This window comes from Eufriesea mexicana, unplaced genomic scaffold, assembly GCF_001483705.2.
Source record: "Eufriesea mexicana isolate 0111107269 unplaced genomic scaffold, ASM148370v2 scaffold1653, whole genome shotgun sequence".
Classification (NCBI taxonomy): domain Eukaryota; kingdom Metazoa; phylum Arthropoda; class Insecta; order Hymenoptera; family Apidae; genus Eufriesea; species Eufriesea mexicana.
The window spans coordinates 1,301,141-1,321,181 of record NW_016909884.1 but is presented as its reverse complement, the minus strand read 5'-3'; the positions used below and the strand labels follow the sequence as shown (position 1 = coordinate 1,321,181).

At 47.0% G+C, this 20,041-nt stretch overlaps 1 protein-coding gene across 1 annotated transcript in view; it reads right to left on the bottom strand.

Annotated features, from left to right (window-relative positions):
* The window catches only part of LOC108548798 (uncharacterized), a 114,081-nt gene that overhangs the window by 12,087 nt on the left and 81,953 nt on the right, over nucleotides 1–20,041 (bottom strand). The window contains exons 8-10 of the mRNA XM_017901919.1: nucleotides 11,777–11,824; nucleotides 11,526–11,712; nucleotides 2,527–2,839 (exon numbers count right to left, since the gene is read on the bottom strand). Of these exons, the coding sequence (XP_017757408.1) occupies nucleotides 2,527–2,839; nucleotides 11,526–11,712; nucleotides 11,777–11,824 (548 nt within the window). The remainder of the gene's footprint in view (nucleotides 1–2,526; nucleotides 2,840–11,525; nucleotides 11,713–11,776; nucleotides 11,825–20,041) is intronic.

Below are 20,041 nucleotides of genomic sequence, written 5' to 3'. Positions count from 1 at the left end.
GGACTCGTTATTGGCTCCTTTCTAAGCACGCGATTAACGTTTCTCTGCGCGACGCAGGCTAACCGCTGTCAAAGACACCTGTTGTCACCTGTTCGATAGACGACGGTTCTTCTCGCGTCGTCGAAAAATCGGGGAAGAAGAGGCAACAAAATGGCGGTAATCGACGAAGAATTGGCCCAGTGGCGTGGGACAATAATTCAAAGCTCACGGTGACAATAATGCCCATTAACATTCGTCTACGCGACGCAGGGTGACCGCTGTCAAAGATACTTGCCACGTGTTCAATGGATGAAAGTTCTTCCCACGTCGTCGGAATGTCGGAAAATCGGGGAAGAAGAGGCAACAAAATGGCGGTAATCGACGAAGAATTGGCCCAGTGGCGTGGGACAATAATTCAAAGCTCACAGTGACAATAATGCCCATTAACATTCGTCTACGCGACGCAGGGTAACCGCTGTCAAAGACACCTGTTGTCACCTGTTCGATAGACGACGGTTCTTCTCGCGTCGTCGAAAAATTGGGGAAGAAGAGGCAACAAAATGGCGGTAATCGACGTAGAATTGGTCCAGTGGCGTAGGACAATAATTTAAAACTCGCGGTGAAAATAATGCGCATTAACATTCGTCTATGCGACGCAGGGTAACCGCTGTCAAAGATACTTGCCACGTGTTCGATGGATGACAGTTCTTCCCACGTCGTCGGAATGTCGGAAACTCGGGGAAGAAGGGGCAACAAAATGGCGGTAATCGACGAAGAATTGGCCTAGTGGCGTGGGACAATAATTCAAAGCTCACGGTGACAATAATGCGCATTAACATTCGTCTACGCGACGCAGGGTAACCGCTGTCAAAGACACCTGTTGTCACCTGTTCGATAGACGACGGTTCTTCTCGCGTCGTCGAAAAATTGGGGAAGAAGAGGCAACAAAATGGCGGTAATCGACGTAGAATTGGTCCAGTGGCGTAGGACAATAATTTAAAACTCGCGGTGAAAATAATGCGCATTAACATTCGTCTATGCGACGCAGGGTAACCGCTGTCAAAGATACTTGTCACGTGTTCGATGGATGACGGTTCTTCCCGCGTCGTCGGAAAATCGGGGAAGAAGAGGCAACGAAATGGAGGTAATCGACATAGAATTGGCCCAGTGGCGTGGGACGTTAATCAAAGCTCGCGGTGAAAATAATGCGCATCAGGGACACCTGTCGCCCCAGCAGGTCGTTTCGAAATCTCGACGTCATAAATCTGATTAGGCGGCGCGTTTAGGGAGAGCCGAGCGTGTAATCGCTCGTGGAACGTGCAATCTCGTTGGCGTTTCCGCTGGTTTGCCGGGGAAATCGTTTGACGCCAGCAGGGGGCGGAGATCGGCGAAAATTCGCGCATGAAAACGGACGAATTTCCTGTTCGTGCGACGCGTCGATTTTCGAGGCCGCGTCCGACCACGAGCATGCACGGGAACTGGCACGAGCTGGAAAAGCCGATGGAATTTCCAAGAGACCGATCCGCCCTGCGACGTCGTTAAAAATTCCGAATTCCGGTGGAGAAGAGAGCACAGGGATATGCGCAAATCCCAGTGACTCGGGTCCCACGGCTGGAAACCGCAGACTTTTCGAGTGATTCTTTTTACGAGCCACCAAGCTACTGCTAGTAGACCCAAGACACCCCATCGGTTCCTTTTATGGATCCCGCTGTGTTCGAAACTCGGTCGAAACCTTGAAGACGTAACCAGAGAAGCGTTTCGTATCGATCACGCTCCTGATCTTCCTTCTTTTTCGTTTAATTCGCTCCCTCTAAACCAGCCAACGCGTACCGAGGGTATGCGGAAAAATAAAGAACAGAGGGAGAGTCTCTGATCGAGTCTTCTCCGTGAAACTCGAGACGTCGATGAAAATGTTGGCAGTGTTTAGCATAAAATTCTCAGCTCACAACGAAGCGAACGTTAATTTCCCAGTATATATCATTGAAATTACCTATCGCGAGTTCTAAGTACGCGATACATTTTTCATCGGTTTCCTCGGTGGCCTAATAGCCGATAGTGAGCAGCTTCCGCTGTTAAGTCGTGATCAAAGCGGTAATCGGCGGAATGAAGGAACGCCCCGCGACATGCTCGCGTGCTGGTATTCGAAACTGAAGAAGGCTTCAGCGGCGCCACGCGTCAGCCAAGCTTATGCGAACTTTTCAGACATTGTTATCGAGACGGCTAGTTGGAATTCTGCTCCCTCGTCGGACGCGGTCGGGACGGTTATGCAACTTTGCGCTGCATAGCTCCGGCCAGCTGCGGAACAGTACCGGGATATTACGAGCCAGCACTTTCGGAATTGCAAGCCACTGGGAAAGGGGAAGCCCGACCGCTCGAACGATTCCTACTCGACGCCCCACCCTTTATTTTTCCTCTCCTGGACTTTTATGGCTTCCCACCGTGTCGGTCGCCCGAGGAATACAAATCAGCGCCTTCTGTTCCCGACGAATTATCGCCTGCTCGGTCTCTTTGCAGAGAAATCGTCGATCGGGTTACACGCGGACTTACCTCTATTCTGAAGGTCCAGCCCTCCAGGCTGAGCAGCTTGAGGGTGGTGTTCCTGGCGAGAGCGTGGCACAGCAGTCGCGAAGGATGATCGTCGAGGGCCAGTCTAGGGCTGGCCAGGTCCAGAAGCTGAAGACACGGGGCCTCCGTCAACGCGAGGACCAACGGCATCACGTCCGCAGGTCTCGATGCACCGGCTGCCCTTAAAGCATCCAAATTGCGCGCTCTTCTGATGGTCTCCCCCAAGCAGCCCGCATCTAATCCGCCGAGCAAACACTTGGACACGTTCAGGGACCTCAGCTTGCAGTTCGGCTCTCTGAGGCATTGGGTAAACCGCCGTCGATTAGTCGAATGCTCGTGTAATTTCGAATTGCTCGATATTGACGTACCAATTTAGGTAATAGTCGTGTGTCAGGGAAGTTGATACTCAAACGGGGAAATTTTCGTGAGATGGGAGAGGGAAAATGAATAAAAAAAATCGTGGAAAAATATGGGGGAGGTTTCTGACACGGGGAATACGAAAATGGTATCAGAAATTATCGTTGGGAACATTTGGGAATATTTTAATTTGATAATAAAAAAATTGTAACGAGATAAAAAATTGGGAAGAAAATTTTGAGATGTAGGAAATATAAGAATACCTTACCAAACGCAGTGATACTAAAATTATATTTTTTGATTTCACTAATGAGCATGAGCTTTATGCTTGTATTGTAGCATTTTAGATAAGAAAAATTATGGTGCTTTTAAATAATTTTTTATTACTGCGTTTGATCGAAAAATTGGTGTAGTCAATAAGAATCCTTAAATAGGGAAATGAGAAGTGGTTTGGTAGAATTGTCAGTAGCCCCGGGACTGAGATAGTTAGCTACCACCCCGGCGATCAGGGTTCGATTCCCTCTCTTGGGTTTTTAATGTTCCATTTTTCTCCGGAATTATTCCTATAATTTTCATCGCAATCGGTTCCCGGTTTCCCAACAATTCCTTTCACCCACTTCTCTTGGCATTCTCTTACAAATACGAATAAAATTCTACTACCATCTCGTCGACTTCTTATGTCGGGGTTAGTTCTTCTCTACCTCTTTCTCTTACGGAATTAAAATTCCTTCGAGTTAACTTGGATAATAAAAGATCGGTAACCGCGAAATTCTATGGCAAAGTGGAATGAAAAACATCTTGTCTTCTCTCGCGTTGAGATATCTTGAATTCAATTCTCCTAGAAGCTTTCCCAGATTTCCCTATAACAAAATTGCCTCTGGTGGTGGAAAATCGGGAAAATTGTCGGAATCCAAATTCGGAATTTTCTATTCAATTCCACCCACGAGAGAGGGAAAAAATCTTTCAACATGTCTCTCATCACGGAAAAGCTGCGTAATAACCAGAGAAAAAACCACAATATGGTTTTCCTCGGCTAAAAAAGGCAAGGGAGAGAAATGGAACGGAAAAGAAGGGATTCGAAGAAAATTCTTCCAATCAGAGAACACTTGAGACAATTTCCCCCGTGGTTGTCCCCGCCCCTGCGTTAAATAGCGAATGACATATATCAGGTTGATAACAAGTTTGAAAGGAGGTGGGTAAAATTGATCAGGCAAAAAGAAAAGGAGAAGACCCTCTTCTCCACAGGGTGCCGTGACACAATTGGACTAGATTCAAATTCTAACGAGGATCCACTTGGGGGTTAATGGCATCGATAATTGGAAGGATCGCGAGCTCTCTTGGAAGGAAGAAATGGTGAATTAGCATAGGAAAAGTGGACCAATAATACGAGAGGGCTGACAAGAGTACGCGCTGGGAGTCTGTAACGAGAAGAAGTTCCATTCGAACGTCGATACAAGTCTTCTAATTCGCAATCTCGGTTAGCCGGAACTAAGTTGCACGAATAATGACGCTGAAGAACAGCGAAGCAGACTGGAGCTGCGACGAATTCTAGAGAGGCTGTTCTGGACTGTCTCGAGACACAGGCGCGAAACGAAGAGGAAAGAGAAGGAAGGATTTAATCAAAGAAACTGACAAGCCCAGCAATTACGCAAGATCGATGATTATACCGGTCGGAGTTGTCCCTTTATTAATCGAACACAGATAGACTTTTAATTAAATCTCGTTCCGGCTGTTCCGGTGTGGGCAAAGGAAAGAAGTCGGCGAGGGAATTAAGACTGTTACAAAAATGGAGGTCTGAGGTAAATTTAATCACGCCACAGGCAGCGAAATAACGCGGCCTCGTCTATGTTTAACGAGATCGATTCCGGCGAGTTGATTATTCGACGGGTCGCTTGTAAATTGAACAGTTTCCCCGATAAATCAGATCAACCATTAACACGTGCTCGTAATCCGCTACGTGGACACCTGTGCCTGATTAACCCGATACGTATCGCGGAATTTGCTGGAATCGAGCCATTAAAACTGAGAGATTCAGCAGGGCTGGAAAAAATTGAATCCAAAGTCCATGATGGTGCCAGACAGTTTTAAAACGGTCTATGGCGACCTCGAAGGATCCAGAGCATTGGCAGAGGTACGTGTCGTGGATCACGATTCTAGAAAGACCAGAACACCATCAAGAGTGTTCCATGACGCGTGCCCCCTGCGAAGATGAAAGACAGTCAGGCACTGAGATATACAAGGTAAGCTTCCAATTATCAGGATAGTCAATCCTCCTAGAGTATAATATAGGGACTAATTAAATGTAGTGTACCTAGATAATTGTATAATCATGGAAGCTATGCGATGGTTTGGATAGTTCGGCATGGCGTGTATTTAATTCCTTCGCCTGTAATATTGTGTGAGCTCGTAGTAAGGAAATCGAGGCAAACCCGAGTGTCGTGAGAGGCGTAGTCGAACATCGAACGTAAACATTAGAGTCGAGGTCAATTTTCGTCGACGTCTTCCTGTTTCAGTTACGTGTTGTTCTTCGACGAGTTCGGACGAGATTCTTCAACGTGTGACCGACGCTAACTACCAGGCACGCCCCGTCGCAATTTAAACGGTAAGTCATAGGCTAAAATATACTGTATCTAGATAATAGTAACTATGGAAGCTGCGTGATGGCAGTAAATAGGTGAACATGTTTATTTGGATAGCTTTTTGGATGAGTAGTAAATTCTTGGATTGGATAGTTTGATACAGGGACTATTTAAACGCAGTGTACCTAGATAATTGTAATCATGGAAGCTTCGTGATGGAAATAAATAGGCGAACGTGTTGATTTGGATAGGCTTTTGGGTCGGGTGATATGATATAGAGACTATTTAAACATTGTGTACCTAGATAATAGTAATAATAGAAGCTGTGCCATGTTTTGGGTCGGGTGATATGATATAGAGACTATTTAAACATTGTGTACCTAGATAATAGTAATAATGGAAGCTGTGCCATGTTTTGAATAGTTTGATATCAGAAATATTTAATTTCTTCGCCTGTAATATTGTGTAAGACTCGTGATAAGGAAATCGAGTGCAAAAACGAGTATCGTGAGAGACGTAGTCTGTAGATGACGTCGAACTTAAACATTACGAGTCGTGGTTAATTTTTGTGCATGTCTTTCTGTTTCAGTTGCGTGTTATTCTTCGACGAGTTCGGACGAGATTCCTCGACGTGTGACCGACCTTGCTGTCAACCATGGCACGCCCCGTCGCAACTTAAATGGTAAGTCAAAGACTTAAATATAGTGTACCTAGGCAATAATAATTATGGAACCTGCGTGATGCAAGTAAATAGGTATACGTGTTAATTTGGATAGGTTTTTGGATGAGTTTTGAATTCCTGGGTTGGATAGTCTGATATAGGGACTATTTAAACGTAGTGTACCTAGATAATAGTAATTATGGAAGCTGCGTAATGGAAATACATAGGTGCACGTATTGATTTGGATAGATTTCTGGGCGAATTTTGAATGGTGGGGTTACATGGTCTGATATAGGGATTATTTAAACGTAGTGTATCTAGATAATAGTAATTATGGAAGCTGTGTAATGGAAATAAATAGATGTACGTGTTGATTTTGATAGGTTTCTGGGGTGAATTTCGAATTTTTGGATTGGGTGGTCTGATATAGGGACTATTTAAACGTAGTATATCTAGATAACGATAATTATGAAGGCTGCGTGATGGAAATAAATAGGTGTGCGTGTTGATTTGGACAGTTTTTTGGGTGAGTTTTGAATTTTTGTGTAGGATGGTTTGATATAGGGACTATTCAAACGTAGTGTACCCATATAATAGTAATTATGGAAGCCGCGTGATGGAAATAAATAGGTGTGCGTGTTGATTTGGATAGGTTTTTTGGTGAGTTCTTAATCGAACTAAGTCTTCGTGGAAACTTTTGTTCCGGATGGAAGAGTAACACGTGCGAAGGGACTGCGTGTACCTGCGTCTGATAGGGACATTTGTAGGAGCTGGATCGCGTGGATCGGTCGGGATCGCATCTGGATTTAATGGTATCCTCTGGAGGATATTTACCCGGACTATTAGCGCGGTGCGGCACGGCTAATGGCGCGCCTTTAATGGTATCCAGCAGAAGTAAATCCGGCCGAGTGGGCCGGACGTGTCCATCGCTGGAAAAATATAGCCCGCGAACGGTACGTATCGGTCGTGCTTCGAATCGCCGGCGAGAATAAACATTTTATTCAGACCGCTCGCGGTGGATAAGCTACTCGGCCAATAAAGGTGATATCTTAAATCAAACGCGTATCGGGCCGCGTTTCTCTCGATTTCAACCGCGTATCGCCCCTGCCGAGGAAACACCGGCACCCTTCCGTGAAAATAAACGACCACCTGGACGGCCATGGATCACGGTCCCCGCGACGTGTTGCGGATATCGCGCTTTAACCTTCCCGCTCGCGATTGATTTCCCTTTTGACCGCCGCGCGCACCCGACCCAGACGGGACAGGTCTCGCAATCGTGCAGCCGTGAACGCGAAATGCCCGGATAAATCAGCGGACAATGGAACACGGGTGTTCTTAGGAAGTTAAAAGGGCCATCGCGCCACGGAGACACCGCCACGCTCGGTAAATTAACTCCAGTGGAGTTCTTCGCTTCTTACACTCGCGAAATCACGAGTCCCGCGAAAACTCGAGGCACGACGACGCCGAGGAATTCGTCTCTAGACGAATAAAGAGAGGGAGTCACGATCGATGGGTACGCGTAGCCATTGTAACTCGTAAACAAGTTAATTGCGTCAGGACTTCCAGCCTCCTCGTAGTTCCCTTTCAGCTGCACTCAAAGAAGACCAAAGTTCGCGCGTATTCAAGCGATCCGGATGCTAAATGACATTAAGTCCGCCATGCTTCGATACTTTCCTGGCGTGCGTCAGAGAAACGCGACGCGCAACGTCGTTACCGATGGAAATTTCAACCGATATTTCGTTTGAGCCATGAGCCAGGCAAGTTTCGAACGCTATTCCGTTTAAAACGATTACGGTCCACGGCTGGAATTGCTTTGTCTTTCGAAACACCGCTTTTTGTTTACACGCCGTGAAGCCTGCACGCGTATCGTCGCGACGCGTCCCGTTGCGCTTCGTCGTGCCAATCCTCGTCCTTTGAGCACGTCAATCACGGTTCCTCTGCGTTACAGAAAATCGGGAACGCGAGTAGCCATAGCCACGCGTATTAATGGCCTCGGCTATGTTTTCAATTAAAAACAAGGCTTGGTACGACAGACGCGAGTAAATTGCGCCTGGTCGAGGAAAATATTCCTGAGATTATTTCTCCGTGACGATTCTTTGCTTTCGAATACGAAATTTCCATGAATTCCGGGTCAAAGTTCACTAGATGGATATACGGGTCTTTGCGAATTCGAATCGCTCGCGCCACTGTAAGCCCGGAGTGGCGCGAAATTCAAACAGTCGAGGGTGTAGGTTGGGTCAGGAAAACGTGTCGATATTTCGGAAATTAAATTTGGGAATTAAGGCAGCGCGTGGATACGTGTTCTAGGTATATTTTATTCTTCGAGTTACGGACGATTAAGGAAAATTTTTGAAATATCTGCCTCACGTGAGATGTGTATTATGTATATGTATTACGCTTTAATATCGAGCTCCGCATTCGCTCGAAAATAATCTCGAATTCATCTTGCGTATTCCCTCGCGGATCGTAGAATGGGTAATAAATTTTAAATGGCAGTAGAGGTAAAAATGTAACAAAACGGATATCATTCTTAAATATGAAATAAGACCGAAGTACTTACGAATATTTCCCTTAATCATTCACGTCTCGACGAGTAAAACTTGCGAAATAAAAAGCGTACCTTCGCGCAGTCGTACAAATTTCTCCTCGCGAGATCTCGCTAAAGAACGAAAAAATTGTTGAAACTTTAATTCTCGCTTTCACTTCCACAGACATTTTACTGAGACAAAAAGGAACTCCATGCTGCGTACTAATCCGTTATGCTTCATTAAAATCAGAATTTCTGGATAAAAGAATAAATATGGCTCTCGAACACTGTTGTCGCTATATCTACACCGATGCAAGGTTTCCTCCACGTCTCAGCGTGATCAGATTAGGTTATTAAAGATCAAATAAAGTGCCATCGCTGAAAGTGCACGAAGACGGAACGAAATTCCACGACTATTAGTACACACGGACTCTGCGGAAATGCGGGACAGGACAAAGGGTGGAAACAAAGGGCGGGGGGAGACAGGGTGCGCGTTATTTTTCGCGTTTCAGGGTTGACGCGTGAGGTTCGTTCGTAAATCGAGAAACAATGGGCGTCGGGGCCGCGACGCAGCCGGTCCACTTCCGCTTCGCCGACGCGCCGCGTATCGCGCCGAGGCTCGCGAGAATCGTAAACGGATTCATAAAGGACGGAGAGTGCTTTCTTTCTGCCCGCCTTTTCATCAGCGCGCCACGGAACAAATGGCCCGGACTCCGGGGCACGGCCAATAGAGGAAAAACACGGACGCCTGTCATTCTTTTTACGACGATCTCGCGCGACGTTACCTGGCCCGTTCCCCGTTTCCTACTTTCGTTTTATGACCGCGTTGAAATCTCGACGACACGCGCCAAATCGTGCGTGGTGCAGCTCCCGGTGCGTAATTGAATACCGGAAACGTGTTTCTTCCTCTTTCAGCTAGGCTTTCCGCTTTCTTGTACCATCAAAATCGTACTGTCCGCCATTTTAATCCGGGGTACCGCGATTTTTGACTTATTTCGAAGAGACAGCGTGTAACCCCTTCCCCTGTGCCATTTAGCTCGATCAAATCCGGGCCTAATAGATTGATACTTGAAAACAGTTGCAATAGGAACCGAAATGTAAATACGTGTGATATAGTCAGTTTTATGCGATAAAATATTGCAAATATATTATATTTTATAATAAATGACAGTTTCAAAACTGTTCCCCGATTTCCCTGACTCGCGATGTTTACGTTTGGGCCGATTTTCTGTTCACGAGTCTGGCCCGTGATATTCATGTTCGACCCAATATCCTCGTCAAAATACGGCAAGGGGTTAATTTCTCAGTCTCGTTGATCATATTCGCGAACACGCGAATGTACGTATCTGTTTTGCTCTGCAGAGCCAATCGTTCAATTATTCGAGGATAAAAATGTTTACATTTGGACCGATTTTCTGTTCACGAGCCTGGCCCGTGATATTCATGTTCGACCCAATTTCCTCGTCAAAGTACAGGAAGGGGTTAATTTCTCAGTCTCGTTGTTTATATTCGCGAATACGCGAATGTACGTATCCGTTTTGCTCTGCAGAGCCAATCTTTCAATTATTCGAGGATAAAAATCGCAGCGGCAGAGCACTCCATTATCAAAGCATCGGTTTATCCGGGGCTCTGTTTGTCTCGCGAGCGAACCGGTTAATCGAAGTCCCGGCGTAATTGCCAGTTTTGAAAGCACGTCCCGCAAAACGAGATTACGACGGGAGAGTCGAGACTCGAGATTAAAAAGTATCGCGGATGTTCCCCCGGCCGTAACGCAGCGGTTTCCCGCCGGTGTGGCCGATATTTGAAAAATCTTTGGTATCCGGTTTATAACTTGGCGCAGGGAAAAGCGGCGACCGCGGGATTATTCGACGCGGTTACACCGGGAATTCGTATGAAATTTCTCGTTGCAGCTGGGATGCTCGAATTATGACGCGACGCGATGAAAGAATTCCGTGGAGGGCCACGTAATGGAAATACAGAGATGAAAGGGAGATTTTTCAGGGCCAAATGTGCGCGAACAATGAACGAATTCCAGGTGTCGCGCAGGTGAGGGCTGAAATTAACACCCAGCACGTCGCCGGGCAGGTGACAGAATTTTATTCGAAAAACCCTTTCGCCTCGACCAGAGGGTATAAGGTTCCACTGACAGGGAGAGAAACGTTGATCGATCATCTGCTCTTACGAGCATTGTTTCCCATTTCGAGGAACATTTGTTCGTCAAATTTCTACCCTCGTTTCCACGGGAACGAGTCGCGACAACTTTCGCAATTTCTACGACCTTGCAGGAACGATGTTGACGCGATCTACCCCTCGTCACCCTTAAATTCTTCTTCTAACAGTCGTCTGTCTCGAAGGGGAGCGCACCCTTAGCGAAAACTTTCCGACGGAAGTTCGTATAATTTCCCGAATGGCCACTCTCCAGCGTCTCTTTAATTTCCATAACTCATTTACCGGCTGTTCGAGAACAAAATCTCGAAAACTTTGGCATAAGAACTCGGCGCCTCTGTTCGTGCCGCGGCCTGCGAAGTTGCCCGAGGACTGGGTCCAAGCACGCCACAGTCGCCTGTTCCAGTGGCTGGTTTTGGGTAAGCCGTAAATGAAAATCGCGGAACCGGGCATTTATTTTAATTTCCCTCCGGCGAATATTAAACCACGCAGCGGCCTCTTTTTACCAGCCAAAGTAACGCTGCTGCCTCCCGAATCCTCTGAAGATAATCCAACTTTAGCATCTAGATCCTCGTAAGGTCTAATTAATGAATACCCCTCTCTTCGTGCCCTCTTTACCCCTTTCGAAAATTGCGAATTAAACGACCACTCTCCGCGGTCGGTCCTTTAAATTATACGAAATGGCTCTCACCTGATAGCGTTGAAGATCTCGTGGAAGCCAGTTCCTTGATGACTGCTGACGTCGCAAGTGGGTAACGGGTGCAGCAACGGCAGGCGATGACAGAGCACGCTGTCGCTGTTCCTCTTGCTGCTCCCGTTGCTATCCCTGTCCCTCTCGTTCTGAGGCAGCGGCCCGTTTCCGGTGGCGGGCGCAGGACCTAGGCCAAGCCCCAGCGGAAGTCGTGGCAGGGTTGCAGGCCTTGCGGTTCAGGGGTAGCGTGCCAAGGGTGCTGGACGCGCATCCGCTGCTTCCAGAACCGGATCCCGAGCCTATGCAGATGCAAGAATCTGCCTTAGCTTTGCTTTATAGTCATTTAGAGCGAATAGCCGCGAAAACTTAACCAGAAAGTTGGTCTCGAGCAAAAGAAATGTAATTGACAGTAATTGACAGGGATTAGCGTTCGAGTCGAGGAAACAGCTTCGGAACGAGGATAATTACGACGTTCTTTGTACAAAACTGTGACTGGGAGTCCGCCGAGGTGTCTAACGATTTCCGGCATTCGATTCAGCCTCTCTGGCGAAGAGGGTCGGCGTTAAAGCAATTTGTAGAGCAAGCCGCGTGCCTATAAGGAAGCTCGTAAGATTTTGCGGCGCTGCGTAAACCCTCGCGACGACTGCATTAGACGAGAGACACCGGGTGGCGGGTCTTTAAGCGCGTTCAGCCGAGTTTACTGGCAGTAAAGCTTCTGCCGCGTAGAATTAATATAAACGAAGTGTATAAGCGAGAAGGGTAACGTGGTTGGCTAGCACGTTGCCAGGCGGTTCGTAAAGTAAGCGACAGACTCGGATCCGGACAGGAAGTGGTTACGAAGGGAACTCTATTAAGGGCCCTCCTCCTTCTCCGCGTCGTGCTCCAACGCTATGTAAGATAATGGCTTCAATGACGAACAGTGCGTCACGCGGGTGAACGCACTGCTAAATGAAAGAGCGATGCGTGCACGAAGCGCGCGAGCGTAAATTCGCGCGGAAATTTCGCGTCCCCATTTTCTCCCACCGATTCCACGCTTCGTATTTTTCTATCGACAATCTCGCGATCGATTCCGCGTTTCCCCCTGTATCTCTTTACCTCGAGGAGCCCGCTTTTCCATGTTTTCCCCGTGTCTCTGTGCTCCGATTTTACCTCTCCACCCTCCTCGCACCCCGAGGAGTAGTATATTCCCCATTCTCCACTCTATTCTTGCATTTCGAGCATCTCGTGGTCGATTCTGTATTTTCGTCTGTATCTTTGTACCCCGCTTTGAATCCCGCGACCGGTCCCACATTTCCGACTGTATCTTCGTACCCTCGAGGCATCGCTACCGATTCCACTCGTCCTTCGCGGATTTTGTAAAATATTCTAGACCTCCTTTTACATCGTAACATCCCGACGCACTCGCGATCGCATCCATAGTTTCGTCTGTATCCAGGTACACGAGGAATCTTTCTCGTACTACTCGTTTCTAAGAATTTCACGACATACTCCCCATTTTCCTCCGCGTTCTCGTATCCTAAGTATCTCGCGACCGATTCCACCGTGTCTTCCTTTGTATCTTTACACTCGGACTGTTCCCCGTTCCGCTCGCTATCCTCGCGCTTCGAGGACGCTTCCTCGCAACCGACTCCACGTTCCCCTCCGCATCTTTGTATTCCGAGGACCCCGCGTCGCAGACGCGTTATTATAAACTACGTGGAGCGTGTCGTGGACGATAAAAGCGCATATTCCGGTTTAGGGGCGAGAGAACGCGTGTTCCATCGTGAGCCAGGTCTCCTCGCGAGTTAGCTCGCTCCTTGGCCAGCCGTTCGTGTTATCGCGAATAGCTGGGGGGAACTTTATCGCGGAGGAGCTACGCAGCGGCTCGTGCTCGGAATGAAAACTATAAAACGTTTACGAGCAGACTATAAGGGGTACGTAGGGTGCCCCGAAAGAATTTATACTTCGCGCGAGATGGAAGCTTACGCGTTCCCAAGTGCTCGTAGGCTGTTGCATCCCCTCGTCCAGTTATTGTTTGGATGAAGATCCGAGCTAGCACGCGATCAAACGCTTTCGAAAAGCTCGCAGTTCCACGGGGGTATTCACCATCGTGGACTCGGTAATCCCTGGAATACGGTTAAGCTCGCCAGGGGGACAAAGATCGGCGAGTCGCGGGGGTGAAACCGTGTCCGAGCCGCAGATGCGATAACCTCATTATATCCGCGGGCATTTTCCGAGCACTGCTGGTTCGCGATAGCTTTAATTCGCCGCTAGTCCGGGATTTGCGCGGAGTTAGCAAACTACTCTTCGGATCTGATCTCGCGGAGGCGCGTCAGTCACGTATCGCTGGGAATTAGAGACGAAACGTCGGGACACCGATGAATTCCTTTTGATATATTAATACGACTTAAGCTCCATTTATGCGAGACCGTGCTACCGTGTCCGTTTCGTGTCACGGATTCGAACTGGTTACCGTGTAACTGTTATATGTAACAGTTCAAACACAGTCCGTCCCGTGTTCGCCATCAGGCGAGATCCGGACCTGTTCCGGTTCTACTCAACCCCTTACACTCTAAGTACTCTTCTCGTTGTCAGACACGGACGATACTTGGTATTGTACTCCAAGTAGTTCTCTTAGATACAGATAGCACAGGCCGAGTCTCTCTGGGATACTCGATTATACGTCAATCGCTTTTCCCATTCCCTAGTTAGCCTGACTGTCAAGTGCATCTGCGATGTATCCGAAGTTCGAACGAGAATTGGCAGGAAATATTAACAAAACAATCACGTGGTCGATAGATAAGTGATTGGTGAACGTGGCTGTCAGTATGGACTTTTAGAAGTCCTAAACAGGGGTCTTTGAGCCCGGCGTCGGCCCCTGGGGACTGTCAAGTGTCAAAGTTAAAAAATAAATGGAAATAGTAATGTTAATGATATTTATCGAAACACTTTAAACAAAAATATGTTTTAGTTTTGCATCTATTACAAAACGTGACGATTCTTTTGTCAAATTTCTGGCTGTCTGTCATTGTCAACCGTCTCAAATATCGTGCAAGTACTTTCTCGCTGCCAGCTGAACGGAAAGGACAGTAATATTGGTTCAATGTGTTAAGATAGGTCAAAATTTTCCTCGAAATATTTTATCTTATGCTTGGATCGTTTCAATTCTGATCTGATCACGTGTCGTTGACGTTCGGGTGTTTATATATCCTGTCAATTCTCGCTGACCGGAGTATAGACCATCTCTAGACCTGTCTAGTTCAGGTCAAGTGACACTTGCCCCACAAACGTATCCTTGGTTACAAATATAAACGTCCATACGTAACTAGATTACGGCTTGGACGAGAAATAGGCATGCCAGTTATATTATCCCGAATCGTTTCATTAATCCAAGCCAAAATTTCATTCACCCTGACACGATTCGGAGTCGTGTCTATGTCCTCGTTCCGGCCCGCGAGCATCCATGGAAAATGGAAAATGCCTGGTTCATGGGAGGAAACGAGACTCGTTGGAATTCCCAGTTCCGTTTGCCCTTGTCACTCAGCCATGCTGCTCGCTGGAACAGTTAGCAATGACAGCGAGTAGCCGAAGGTAATATGGGATTCATTATTCTTTACGACCTGCGAGCGAGGCTTCGCGTTAACGCGAGATCATTCGTCCGGCTGTTGAAAGCTCGCGCAGAAGCCAAGTAGCCTAACTCTCGGAACCCTCGGCGTTTCCGTAACGCTTAAGTGGCTACGTGTGCGAGTGTCAATGGACGAGGGTACCAGTCGCGGGACATTCCAGTCGTTCTAGTCATTTCAGTCATCGTTCCTCTCGATCCTCTAGCCTGGAACGGGGATCTAAATCCGGACGGTTTCTTGCTCGAGGATTTTTCGGTACGCGTTTAGCTGGAAGACACGTTTTTGCCGGTTGACGAATCGTTTTAACGCGACAATCGCGTGGCTGGTATCGAAACCGGTGTTTTTATCGCGAGCTCGACGACGAATTTACGCCGGGCTCGCGCCACGGTGCCCTGCGCAAAAACCATTTCCCGTTCTAAAGCGTCGTAATAGCCGTTTCCATCGGCCACGGTACATTGGATACGAGCGTACTCCCTCGTCCCGAACCGATTTAATTCCGCTTCGAATCTCCGAGGCACGATCGAATCCGCTCGAATACCCGTTCCTCGGAGTTCGTTTAACTCCCTTCTCGCCGAAAGGCTTGTTATTATTTCAGCGAGCGTGGCAGATGGAACGATTTCTGCCTTTCCATTTCGGCCCTCCTCTTTCGCGAATTTTCGCGCTTTTATAGGGGCTGTTTGGATAGGTTCGCTCGGTGTTAACGTGGGGTTTGCAGAAGTGGCTGGGAGAGCGGGGTCTTTCGGGAAAGGTCACTTTGTCGCGGAATCCTCGTTATCGATGCACGAGGGAAAATAGAGGAGGAAATAAAGACACGACCGCTCGGTTGGGTTTCACGTCGACCGCGTTTCCGTCTTTATTCGAAGCTCAGCCTGACTCCTTCTGCGCGGCTCCGGTTACGCTCGAGACGCGTGCACGAGCAGCGGACACGTAAAGCGCGGTCGCGTGTCCGACGGTGGATTAATTACCTGCAGTAACCCGCTGTACACTTAGGTCACTCGGATGGAATTGCGCGACGACCAGCCTGACGAGTAATCCTCCATAAAAATACAGTAAACAGAAATTCTAGCGTAACACTCGCTGAGTCGGTCGATGGAAATGTCGGTCGACGCTTTGTAATATTGCAGAGGCGAACAGGAATGGTCGATAAAAATGTAAGGAATTGAAAGTTTGTAGTACAGAAAATAATAATCGTGAAGAATTTGGGGAATAAAATTATGATTTCAATAGCCATTTCGAATTGTTGACTACGAGTTACGAGGGTGGAGTTACGAGTCGATTGTCGCAAAATCGAACAGCAATGGTCGATAGAAATGTAGGAAATTAAAATTTCGTAGTATCGACAATAATCGTGAAGACTTTGGGGTGGAAAGTTGTTATAAATAGTTTAACCCTTTCGCTACCAGTGCCTCAGGAGAGAAACCGCCACCACAGCCCAGACGTCTTATTATTTAAATATGATACCAATTGTCATTTATTTTTGTGGGATGTATCCATAACGTTCTAACTAAGTGAAATTAGCAATTTTACAAGCCGACACACACAAGTGACACTGGGCTATAGATAGATAATTCTTTTGGTAGCCTCGTCGTCACATATATGTGACACATTTGATTAAAAGGATAATGAACACCCGTCACATATTTGTGACGCCGGGCTCAGATAAGAAAATCAGGTCGTCACATATATGTGACGCTGGAAGAGAAAGGGTTAAGGGTGCTTCGCTCTCGAGTTAGGCAAGTCTCGTTAAAAAGACGAATTATAATGTCAGTAGCGATTTTGAATCGTTGACTACGAGTTACGAGGATGGAGTTACGAGTCGATTGACACAAAATCGAACGGTAATGTTTAATAAAAATGTAAGAAATTGGAATTTTGTGGTACAGAAGATAAAATAGTAAAAACTTTAGGGAAGAAAATTGTTACGAATCGGTTTAAGGGTGCTTCACCCTCGAGTCAGACGAGTCTCGTTAGAAAGACGAATTACGATGTCAATAGCGATTTCGAATCGTTGATTACGAGTCGATTGACACAAAATCGAACGGTAATGTTCAATAAAAATGTAAGAAATTGGAATTTTGTGGTACAGAAGATAATAATAGTAAAAACTTTAGGGAAGAAAATTGTTACGAATCGGTTTAAGGGTGCTTCACCCTCGAGTCAGGCGAGCCTCCTTAGATAGACGAATTACGATGTCAATAGCGATTTCGAATCGTTGATTACGAGTCGATTGACACAAAATCGAACGGTAATGTTCAATAAAAATGTAAGAAATTGGAATTTTGTGGTACAGAAGATAAAATAGTGAAAACTTTAGGGAAGAAAATTGTTACGAATCGGTTTAAGGGTGCTTCACCCTCGAGTTAGGCGAGTCTCCTTAGAAAGACGAATTACGATGTCAATAGCGATTTCGAATCGTTGATTACGAGTCGATTGTCGCAAAATGAAACAACAATGTTCGATAAAAGTGTAAGAAATTTGAATCTTGTAGTATCGATAATAATCGCAAAGACTTTGGGGAGGAAAATTATAACGAGTCGGTTTAAGGGTGCTTGGTCCTGGAGTTAGGCGAATTTCGTTAGAAAGAAAGCGTATCGGTGCACCGTTCTGTTTTCGTATCGTTCTAACTGCAAGCGTTAATAACGCAAAGTTTTGCCAGTGGAAGCTGAGAATGGCGAGCAAACAGCGAGCGAAGCCGCGTTAACGCGGAGCCAGGCGAGGGATGCAAACGCGTCGGTGTTGTTCTTCGACGATGTCGAGGAGCCCGTTAATAGTTCCGACCGGCGCGCTTCAACTTCTTCGAGTTACCAACTGTTTATAGTAGCTGGGTAGTCGGCTCGGATCGATGGGGAATTTGTTGCAGCGGAGGCATCGTTTCCGTGGCAGCGGTACTTTATTAATCTCCGAGTTTCGGGGGTTGCAAATCTACCTGTAATCGAAATAGTTCTCAATTTCCTCCCTTTCCCCTTCATTTCCCTTCTTTGCCAACGTTTCCAATTTTCCCGCATTCCTCGTTTCGTTTATTTCAGTGTTACACGCGTTTTCAAGCGACCGGATAGGGTAGGGTTTCAACCCCCTCTATGTAAATTTTAGATATTTTCGACTTTCTTCCTTTTCTTTTCTTCTTTATAAATTTGAAGACCTAGAATTGTTATATAATTTCCAATTTTCTTTCTTAATCCCTTGACTACGACAGACTTAGATACGTAGTGGTCATATCATACGGCAGGAATTGAGTTACGATGCGCGCCATTTTTGTGGAAACAAGCGCCCTCCGTGTCAGAAAGCCAAACTACGCCGAGCATCTATAGATGCCCTCTGTGTCACAAACACAAAATTTCTAAGCGCCCATAGGCGCTCTTCGTGTCACAAACGCAAAATTTTTAAGCGCCTATGGGCGCCCACAGTAGCCAAGGGGTTAACTTCTTTTTTAAATATATTTTGAAGCGTTACAAGTGTCATCGAGCGAAGGGGTAGAGTTTCGAGCCTCTGCGCAGGCAAATTCGACGTGGTTTCCAATTCCTTCCCCCCCCTTGCCATTTTCGGAAATTTCGGTAGTATCGTAGGCGTGGAGAAGCAATCGGGTAGAGTTTCAGCCCCGCACGCAACGGTCGCGCTCGATGAGGGGAGATTAAAGCTGCGCGATAAGGGGCGTCCGATTTCAAGTAGAGTAGCATGCTTTCTGCACGCCGCCGGCACTATTTCACTAAATAACCACTTAAGACAGATAATGGAGGCACACGCGGGCGGATTAAGGGCTTCCATTTGCCGGGAGCAGAGAAACTGGAGCTTGACCCAAATTATCAAAGAACATTACGGGTTCTCGTTGCATCTAAATTCATTCACGCTCGGCCCGGGCTGAACAAGCGGAATGGCAAAGAGAATAATAAACGGTCCGGGAGCATCTTGTCCCCTGCCCGCTGCCGGCTTTCATTCTTTTCCCTCTTGGATTTCATTAAACTCGAGAATGGCCCAGCCGGCGTCACGACCCGGCCATGATAATTACATAATTCGTTAAAAAGAATAATAAAAGGCGAGGGGAAAAACAGTGGGAAGGGTCTGCAGCCGTTCTTCATCAAACAAATCGTCCGAAATATTCTTCCATCGACCTGTTCGCGTGTGCTTGCTACTCTCGCCGGCTCGTCCTCGAACCCGTGGAAATAATTATCGGTGTGCGCTACTTACGCTGACCCAAATGTCAATCGTCCGCAACGAAGGGATTCAATTTCTCCGGCGATGAGGGGATGCAATTTCGCGACGCGACATCTCGCTGCCTCGAACGCGCAATTTACGTTTCATATTCTCCGGTTATACCAGGGAACCGGTTATACTCCGAGACGCGAACCGTTTCCGGTCTGCGCGCTCCCGGACTACTTTCCAGTCGTACACCTATGTACGAGGACTGTTCTAATTACGCGGAATCGGTGAACGGCCGATACGATATAATTTCGATCCGGACGTCGGGGGAATCGATTGCACGCGGCGGAACGTGGAAAGAAAACGCACACGGTGGCTGCGGGGACCAGGGTGCTCGATACCGGAATGCTTTGATGCTGCGTCTCCGTGCCAGAAGCACGCTGACCTGCAAATCAAATTTCGCTCGTTCGACGAGCTTCCGGCATCAGTCGCGTTTCACCGATCCGGCGTAATTGCTTTGGGAAACGGTTTTCGTACGAAATAAAATCATTTTTCACAGCGGGCGCAAAGAGCCCTGTGTAAATATGGCAAACGGGGTTCGAAAAGTCGGTCGAATTTCAAATTCTTAGCCCACCGAGTTTGAAAAAGGGAATTCGAGAATTTTGCGGCAAATATCGAGGGGCAATTAGGGAAAAATTCTTCTTTTCTTGGATGTTTCACGATAATTCACCGGGGGTCCGAATTCTGTCAACTCGTAGAAAATCTCTAAAGGAATTTACT